The 9901-nt window shown below is 47.4% G+C and overlaps 1 protein-coding gene across 1 annotated transcript in view; it reads left to right on the top strand.

Moving 5' to 3' along the window:
• TFAP2A (transcription factor AP-2 alpha (activating enhancer binding protein 2 alpha)) overlaps positions 1 to 5870 on the top strand; it is a 32526-nt gene extending 26656 nt beyond the window's left edge. Inside the window, exon 6 of the mRNA XM_009326540.1 lies at positions 5688 to 5870. Within this exon, the coding sequence (XP_009324815.1) occupies positions 5688 to 5870 (183 nt within the window). The remainder of the gene's footprint in view (positions 1 to 5687) is intronic.
• Positions 5871 to 9901: the final 4031 nt, after the last annotated feature.

The raw sequence follows: 9901 nt of genomic DNA, 5'->3' as shown, positions 1-9901 counted from the left end.
AGGAGGGAAAGCCACCCGAGAAACGCGTGGGGCTGCCCGGGAGCCGACGCCTTCCTCGAACCGGGCTGGGCGTTTCCAAAGGTTTTGTTCTACACGTGCCGGTATTTTTATTAAATCGTCGACGCAAGAAGGTGCCCGAGAGAGAAAATCTTTGGCTAAAGAGAGAGAAAGAGACCTCCTCCCCTGTCATTAGCTTTTTAATTTTTTTTTCCTTCTTTTTATTTTCTGGAGCTGCCTTAGTCAGGCATTTGGCAGATTTAACGTTGCAAAGGAAACAAAGAAAAAAAAAGTAATTACATTTTTGGAAAACAAACAATAATTACACGATACAATCGGTATAACAGTAAGTGAAACACAGCAGCGGGAGTTAGAAACAATATTCTAGCCATGGAGATGGGCTCCGCCGCTGACTCAGCGGTTTTGAATACTCCAAATTATCCTTACATCGGATTTCTGTAGTGTAGTTCAGCTGCAGACTATTGGCTTTTAAATTAAAACGTATCTCGCTGATTAGGCACGTATTAGTGCCTAAAAAAAAAAGAAAAGAAAAAAAGAAGGAAGCAGGTTTCCCAAGGTAAAAATAATTCTGGTGGATCAGGAATATTTCATGAGCGCCGCTTCCCTTTTTGTGTGTAAAGCGGAGGAGCCGCGTCCGCAGGGGCAGCCCCCGCTCCCCGGTTATCGATGCCTTTGGCGGGGGCGGGAGGGGAGCGGCTCCCTCGCATCTGAATTGCTGCAGCACCTGCCACCTGGAGAAGTTGTGACTTCACATGCCCCGCGGCTGTGACTTCACGTTGGGGCGCATTATTCCATCACCGAGCGGTGTTGACATAAACACCCCCTTCCCCCCTGACCTTCTAGCCCCCCCTCCCCCCGTTTGCCCGACTTTCGCACGGATATTTGGGATGATCTCTAGGATGGCAGAAAAGTTGTGCGTGTCTATTTGGTTTTTTTCTAATTAACTCTTTTTTTCCTACTTTTTTCCGATGGACTCAATTTTATTTTAACCGAGAGCCCTTATGATTAGTTGTAATGATATGAATGGTTGAGCTGGGAAGGGCTCAAGGCTGGAAAATGCTCTCTCCTCGGAAAAAAATATCAGACATCCCACAGAAATAACCGTGCAGAGTGTAGGTCTTAAGCAGATGGAAAGAAATCATAGGGCTGTCGGTGTAATGTGAGGCATAAGTGAAATCTAGCGTTTGTTCAATCAAACCTTTGTTCTGCTTCCCATTAACTGCCAAATCAAAAAGAAAAGGGAAAAAAAGACAAAAAAGGAAGAGACGAGGGAAAAAAAAATACTTTGATTGCCCCAAAATGCTGATTCTCACTACTAAAACACGTGTATCCCGGGGAGAAAAGTTTTGAGCTGTGTCACACTGCTCAGCCCCGGTTCTGCTCTCGGGACTCCTGAATTCCCAGGGAACAGGCGCATGAGCGACGACAGCAGCAGCAAATAAGAGGCTCCTCGTCGCCTGCTCCTTTGAAAACAAACTCCATCTATTTTTGGTCAGGCAACCCCAGACAGAAGTGGCAACTAAAGCTTTAAACCCTTTGGAAATTCCTTTCTGATTTAAAGAGAGAGCCAGGGGGCTTTCGTCCTCTCCCTGCCGTTGGTTGCGAGGAAGGGCAACAAAAGAGGTAAAATGCCTTCTCCAACCAACTGGCTCAGCGTTTCATATGCATCAAAGGGAAAGCAAGAGCTAATCCGAAAATGACCACTTTAATGTACACGAACCCATGGCTACAGCAGCAGAACCAAGGGGGATTTTGAACTCTCCACCACAACAAAACCCTACACTTAATGTCATAATAACAGATATTAAACAAAGGGGAATGAAAGGATCTCACGCTGGTTTTTCTGCATTCTTGAGACTAATTAAAAATATACAGAAAGAAGACATAGTTTGGGTCAAAATGGCATGAGAGCCGCCTTGTGCCAGTGAAGGGGTTGCAATTATCAGCTTAGAGGCCAGATCCGAGAGGTCTTATTCGCTCTTCAGCTCCAGGGGAGCCGAAAGCCGGTGCAGGGGCGAGGGTGGGACGGATGCACGCCCGGCCAGGGCTGGAAGGGCTGGGAGAAGGGGGCTGAGGGGCTCTCGTCCTCTCCTTTCCCCTTCCCCCAGACAGCAAAGGGGGACTAAAACAAATACGGCAGAGCCCTGCAAGCCTTTTTTTTGGAGGCCACTTGGACAGCCCTTCCATTCAAATAGAGCCGAGGTGTTCACTTGGTGTCAGGTTGTGACTTGGCTTCTGCCTTTGGGGCTGGTGCCACCAGCTGGGAGGGGAAGCCTGCGGTGAGCAACAAGTGCCCTGCATGACAATACCTCCCCGGGGAGAAAATACCTTGCACAGAAGGGACCTTCTCCAAAACTGGAGACCAGAAGCTGGAGCCAGGCAAATTCAAATGCGAGGTAAGGCACATGCAGGCGATTAACCATTTGAATAAGCCACTGAGGGCAGCGCAGCGGGTCCGTTCCTCGCTGTATTTTGGCAGAAGAGTAGATGTCAGCACAGAAGATGTGACTGAGTCTAATCCAAGTGACTGGGCTCAATACAGAGGTAACGCGGTAAAACACGACAGCCTGCAGTATGAGAGAGGTCAGATGAAGCCTCTGCAGCCATGACTCATGAATGACTTCAGGACTTTGTGATTTGGCCCCTTATAAATATCCATAGTGATGTTTTGCTGGTATTGATGTTTGGCTGGTATTACTGATGTTTAACAGTAGGCAAACCGTCTTTTCCTTGGCTCATATGGAAGACAGCCTCTTTTAATGCTTGTTTATTTTATTTCCAGAGGAGCCAGACTTGGCCAGGTGTCAAGAAGACAGGTCTTCTGTGAAGAGTCATCAGCGTCACTGCTCTCCATAAACCCTTTTGCATCTTTGCAGGAGACTTCCTTGGTGCTTGCAGGCATCTTGGGCTGCACCCAAGGTATTCCCATCCACCAGCGTGGCAAGCGATGGGAAGGGGTTCCTTCAGCCAAAGCAGTTGAGGAGACCTACGGATGGTCTCCACCGGTCCCCACCCCAGAGCAGGGACATAATTGGCAGTCAAAATGGAGAGAGAGGGGAGCAGTTCTTCTCCTATGGCAATTACAAGGGAGGACAGTACACCTGAGCTCAGTGTCCCATTTATCTCCCATCAACTGGTCTGATGGACCAACTCTGAGTGCCTCAAGGTATTGAATATATAAAGACACAGCAGAGAGCACCCCCCACTCTTGCTGCCAGCAGGACATGGATGGCCTGATGGATCCTTCTTTCTTAGGTGCTGTCGGTGCCTTGTCCTCAGAGGCTTCAGCTGCCCAGGCCACCCTGGCCTTAGAGTCTGTCTCACAGAGAGAAGAAGGGTCTTTCCAGCTTGCCTGGGGAGACCTTCCTAACCTGAGGGCCTTTGCAAGAGGCCCAGGAAACCTTCCCCCATAATTGTAGGGTGCTCAGCTCAGGTCTGTATGTGCAGTGCAATTATCGTTTACCAACACGGTGACTCCTACTAACCCCGCCGCACAGCTGCCTCACTGGAGCTAAAGGTTAAGTATTAATTACTGCCCGTAAATCCAAGAGGTCTTCTCCAGGCAACATCACTAACACTTCTGAGGCTGGTTTTACGCCGAGTTTTTGAGGAAAAGCTGTCAAACGGAGGTTTCAGCTGACATCACTCCTCAGCCTGTAAAATCGTATAGGTGGGAGAAGAATATCTGATACTTGAGGGCTCGAGCTGGGGCTCTCCACCTTCTGTTTTCTTTATGGCTTTGGAGTGACACCTATGCAGCGGTGTTTGAAACATTTATGTGCTGTTTTCAGCGAACACCTGCAGAGCGATCCCACCACCCTTTGCAGGGAGCACTGGCAGGACTGGAGAGGGAGGGACGCCGTAGCTCGTTTTCCCACTTGCAGGTGTAGGTTCGCGCTACTTAATCCCACAGTGGTCTTTAGTTAGTGCCCCCGGGGGAGCTGAACACCAATATTTGGCATCGCTGGGGTGCTCCCCACACATTCCCTGGAATGGACGCAGCTCTGCATCCCTCCAGGGCGTGCAGGCTCCTGCAGCGGGCTGATCAAAGATATGCTACCAGGGCGAAGGGAGAAGCCCTACTTCAGACAGGGCTTCAAGCATCCCGTGTGCTGCGAGGCAGCCCCGACACCATGATGGCTTTCTTTGTGGTAGAGTGCCCAAGAGATTTAGGAGCTGAGCAGGAAGCTATGAGGGTGCCCACAGTGCCCTGCCTGTCTCCTGAAGACAGTCTTTAAGTGAAGCTCACAGCCTAGAACACTGATTTTGGAGAAGCTGAGGTGTATTTCCTTAGTTCCCTTTGTGTGAGGCACAGTGTGGCGGTGTGGGTGCAGTTCTCATCAGGATGAGTACATTAAAAATAGCAACAGGCAGATGGATTTGAAAATAAAAGCAATTCAGTGCAGCAGCAGCTTTGTACACAATTAATTCCTTGAGAGAGTGACTTAAGTAACTACCCTATTGTAAAGCCAGTTGGAGTCTTGAGATAAAAACAACAGGAGGAATTTGAATCTAATAATAAAATTATTGTCATCATCACCTTAAAGGAAGTGGTAAATAAGAGCCGGAAGGAGCTTGACCATCTTTCCCAGGCTAATAAAATAATCTTCTGGTTCATTTTGCTCATATCTGATTAACATTGTGTCTAATTGCCATGCTGGTTGCAGTTCTGTTGCCAGCATAATTTTGAAGCATTTTACGTGTTTTTTGTAAAAATTTGCCCTCATGTGAGTCTTGGTTTATACATTATTCACTGGGAAGTGTAAATTTTCTTAACCAACATTATACACAATGATTAGCTAAGCCATAAGAATAAAGGCTGACATATTTAGGGCCCAAACTCGTCAACATTTCACTTTTATTAGTGTGAACACTCATGGCATGTTCTGCACAGTCACATTTTTAGTGTGGCTGCTCATTCACCTCTTGGCCAGCTTGATGGCTTGGTGGGTGTGCTGGGATAGGGATGAAGGTGATGGCAGTGGGGAGACTGGGAACCAGACGGGGATCTGGGAGACCTACACTCTCTTCTGTTACTTCTGTCATAGGGAATAGGTAGGAGGAGATGGGATCATAACAAGGTACACAAGTACCATGCCTCTGTTGTCTGAGGAATATAATTGATTATAACTGATTAGCACAGTCTCCTGTACTAAGATTGTCCCCAACACACGTGGCTGTCTGGTGTAAGATTAAGTTGCAAAACATGACTTGCAAGCTGTTGACACTTCAGAGAAACGAAAGGCACTGTGTGCCTTCTGTAATCTACAGCTTGTTCTTCACATTTTCCCAGTATAGAGATACTGGGATTAAATTCACTAGTCTGTGCCCAGTTCTTCTGCACTGAGAGCAACGGGAAACAGCTAGGTGTCTCTCTGCACTTTCAGGTACTTCAGTGCTTTAAAAATCTGATCCCTGTGTGTCTATGTCCTTATCTTAAGATCAGCCTAACTGACTTGGAAGCAGGTGAAAATTTTACCGAAAATACTCACTGGCCTGTTTCTAAGTATAAGTTAGAAAATAAAGACAAAAAGTGTACTTTGAGTCTATGCCATTCAAGCTTACATTTGTCAGGGGAGCATCTAATAATGCCAGAGAGCTGGATCCTGCAGATGATGATACATGGGACGGTCTGCACCCGTTGAGTTGGCGGGGATTCCTCACTTTAGGAAAGCCGCTCCCAGGCCTCGGCATTTGGAGATCTGGACAAAGAGGTTGAGCTGCTGCGGCACCATGTCATTCCTTGCACCCTTATCAACAGATCCTTCTCGTCTGGTTTTACCGACAAAATTCATGAGAAGGAAAAATTCTCAAGGAAAGGAAGCAAACCCCACAACCCTGCTTCTAAATAACGGCAAGGTTTGAACACAAAGTGATGGGAAAGTCACATTTTAAGCTGTGCCTCTGTCCTGGATTCACCTCGTTGAGCGAGAAAGCAGTACTGTCACTTCAGATTCCCTCCTCGCTGTCGCCCTGGCAGAGTCCAGGGTGGGAATGGTTGCATGCATCTACTGCTGTGTTTATTCTGTGGCTGTGTCACATTTCTCTGGCTGCTCCTCAAAGGGGTTGTTTGTCCCTAAACTCAACGGCCTCCCTCAGACCCAGAATCTTGCTGGCTGAACGCATCCTGGCAGCCTTTTCCGTAGGGTCTTCTGAGTGATGGACAGACCTGTGGCTCCTCAACCGTTGCCCTTCGTCCTGTCCCTAAGTGCCTCCTGTGAACTTCCACAAAAGGACTCTGAACATAGCTGAGCAGCGTGATATGTCTTGGCATCCCTGCCTAGGCCTCTTCAAAATGTGCTTCCCCTTGTTCATAGCAATCAGGCCATTTCCGATGATGGTTCAGCAATGCCTCCCAGGCAAGTGAGGGCATGATCAGTCCTTCTTCTCCAAATTTTGTTCTGAGTGAGTCAGATAAGGCAGCTAGGCAAGGAGAGGCTCTGCAAGTCAGGGGAGAGCGGTGGCTTGCAGTGTTTACCTGCCCCTTACAGCCCTGCTTGGAGAGAGAAAATTGCTTCTGGAGCCATGCACCCGGGAGCCTCCGTGCTGCTGGGGTGCAGGGGCGTATTGCCAACACCCCGGCACCTGAGGCCCTAACTTGTGGAGCACAAGGTGGCCGAGCTCTGTAATTGCTCCTGTTTCCTTCCCAGTGTGTCTCCCAGGAAATTAGCTAGGCAGCCCCACTGATGTCAGGGGGGTCTCGCTACCGGGAGACTTTGCTACTTTTTGGTTTTACCGAAAACTGATTGTAGGGTGGGTGATACAAATATCTGTCCTCTCTTAAATGCGTCTATCTAGATCTCTCCGTGTTGGTCTAAGGTTATATTCTGGTGTCCCTGCCCCTAGGACTTTTGACATCTTGGGGCTAGGAGATAGGCAGGCTCTGAATTTAGTGATTTTCACTGGTCCCTTGACTGTGAAAGTAGAGCTGTGGCTGCATCTAGCTGTACCTTCCGCAACAGTGTCGACACCTGGAGATACAGTGATGTGTTAGTAACAGTGTGACGAAATCCAAAGTGACTCCTCTGCCAATTATGAAGTGGCCATCAAGTTAGGAAGGAGTTTTTACTCTAAAAAAGTAATTTCTCTTTCCACTGTTACTTGGTGTTTCAGTCAATCCATTCATTTTTCAACAGGAATCCTGTTAAGATCGGGCTTTATTTTATCCACTGTTAAGCACAGGACAGGATATTGTATGAAATGAAGACAGGGGAAAAAAGGATGGTGTTTTCCATGATTATTTACTTTTGAGGCAGCAGAAGGCGCACATATCCTCTCCTCTCCTAAAAAAAGATCCTCTAGCTAGGCATTTTGCATAGTGATTGGGCAGAGTTTTTAGGCAATTAAAGTGTCCACCAAGATACTTGATTAACCCCAACCACGGCTGAGCATGCTTCTCCTCCTCCTCCTCCTCACATTGTAATAATACAACTTAGACAGGAGAGCTGATAAACTTCACCAGTGCTGGGGCTTACGAAGACAGAAGCAATTTCCCTGGGAAACGTATGGCCCGCAGACCCCCCTCAGAAGGCTTACCCATAAATTAGCCTCTATTTGGGCAGTTCTTGTTAGCAGGAAAAGGCCTTGGGATCAGGCCGTCTGGGATCTAGGGTGAGGAGCAGCCTTGAAGGGAGGAAGCGGGAGCTTTTGCTGTTTTGCTTGTCAGTAGAGCAGTTCCAGCAGGAACGAAAGCCATATGAGCGCTGTGCATTTACAGAGCACGATACCTCCATCTCAGGCTTGTAGGACAGTGCTGACGTTAGTCCTTTAGTGAGAGGGGAATCAAAGCACCGAGTTGTTAAAGGAGTTGTTCAAGGCCAAACATCCCGCCCCACACAGAGCTGGAAAGAAATGCAAGCCTCTTGCCTTTCAAACTCTGGTGTAAACCACTTTTCTCTGCTCCCCCCTGTAGAGTGGTATAGGATTTCCAGTGCACTGGGGGAAATAAGCATGGTATAGATGTACAGAATAAAAGGAAGACACAAAAGAGCTTGCAATAGGTTGTGAATTTTCAGGACGCAAACTACAAGTGCCTTGTCATTGTTTTTTTAGTTTATTGGGTGCAAACGAGGATTTGGCCTGTATCCATAGATGGAATAGTGAATAAAATTTGCTTTAACTAAATCCCACTAACGTGCCAGTCTTGTGTGCTTGTATTGCTGATATCAGGAGATAGACTATAGTTATAAACTAGACATGCAGAAGTTAAATATAAGGATATTGCAAATGCAAAAGGTGTGAATAGAGGTTTCCCATTCAACTTTAATTCCTGCTTGATGTGTGAATTTGCAGTGCCTGAATGGTGGTGGTGGGTGTTTCTTTTGCACTGTTTGCCTTTTAAAGATGCAATTCAAAGGGGATTGTAAAATCTCCTGTGTTTTATCCCAAATTCACCTAGTAGCAAAAGAAAGTAAGAATATGCAAGGAAACAGGTACCACCTGCGAGGCTTGCGTTAACTGGACCATGTGAAGCACTGGTCCCCTGTATTGCAGAAGGCACAGGTCCAGCCTTGCGGTCAGTGCCAGCGCTGCCCCTGAGAGGGCTGCAGGTGAGGAGCCTCCTGCACGCCAAAGTGCTGCTCCCTTTGTGAAGGGCTGGTGTGGCGTTCAGCAGCCTCGGCCCCCTTGTGCGAGTCACGGATTAGGTTGTCTGTGATGGTCTCCTACCTCTCTATATTGCTCAAATGAAACTCTTTGCAGAGCATGAGAAACCTTCAGTTTACACAGCCTGGGCCAGCTCTTTCAGTCTGCAGCAGCCACCACTGCTGTTCCCCAGCCCCGTCTGCTGCCTGGGCTACAGTAAATGCTTTATTAACGCCAGGATAAATTAAAATGCCTGCACAACCCAGGAGAAAACCTGCCTATATTTAGTGTCCTCTCTGCTGCAGCAGGCAGCTCTGTCTCGCCTCTGCTCTGTCCTGCTGACGGGGCGATGTCCCCTCAGTCCCGGCGCAGGGCCCTGGGGCCGGGAGCCAAAGCTACGACCCCGTCATCGCAAGTGAACCCGGTGGGGTTCAAGGGAACCCCCCCCCCCACCCCGAAAGTTAACTCTGCAGCATTATTGTAAAAAGTATATGTGCACAAGGGGCTATTCTCTCCGCTGCGTTTATGTGGCTCTCCTGTTCATGCTAATAGCAGCGATGTTTGCATGTCCTGTGGTGGGAACAAACCTTTTAGTGAATAATGTAGTGTTAAATTCTGGGTAAGACATCAAAGTGTCAGTAAAACCAGTGCTATAAGATTACCTCTGGCAGCTCCAGCTTGTGACCAAGCTATTTTTAATATTATAAAATCTGTTGCTCCCCTCCCATGAATAGGCATACTGTATTTTGCTCTTTCAAGTCAGAACATGCTTTTGTGAATTTCTTTCTCTTCAGATTTCTATTTTTTTGGATACTTCAATACTCTCCCCTGTCCTCTCAGGAGGACAGTAAAATTGAGAGTTCAAGGTTTCAGGGAAATTCAGACACTTATATTTTAATTCGTGATAGAGACCTTAATACTATGCTTCGAAGGCGGGCCGGGCGTTTGATGGAAACCAAGAGAAACTGTGTGCCTAGGTATGCTTGTACATATGGTACCTACAAATATCACATGCTTATTGATCTGGGGTCCCAGCAGTACCTAAGCATATGGAGAGTATAAGAACCATGAGAAAAGGCCATGGAAACAGGAAAAGGCCCTTTTAATTCCACCTTCCTACTTTTCCATCCTCCTCCCCCATCCCCTCCTTCTTCAGCGACAAAACTAGGTGTCTGTGGAACTCATTTACATGCTTTGCTTCCATTGCCTACTCCCCTAATTTTTTCCATATGTTTATTGCCCTTTGTGTGCAATAATCCTGCCTGTGTTCCCTATTTGCTCATAATTTCCTGATCTTTCA

Source organism: Pygoscelis adeliae, unplaced genomic scaffold (assembly GCF_000699105.1).
Source record: "Pygoscelis adeliae isolate BGI_AS28 unplaced genomic scaffold, ASM69910v1 Scaffold186, whole genome shotgun sequence".
In the NCBI taxonomy this organism is placed as follows: Eukaryota; Metazoa; Chordata; class Aves; order Sphenisciformes; family Spheniscidae; genus Pygoscelis; species Pygoscelis adeliae.
This window is presented reverse-complemented; position numbering and strand designations above follow the sequence as displayed.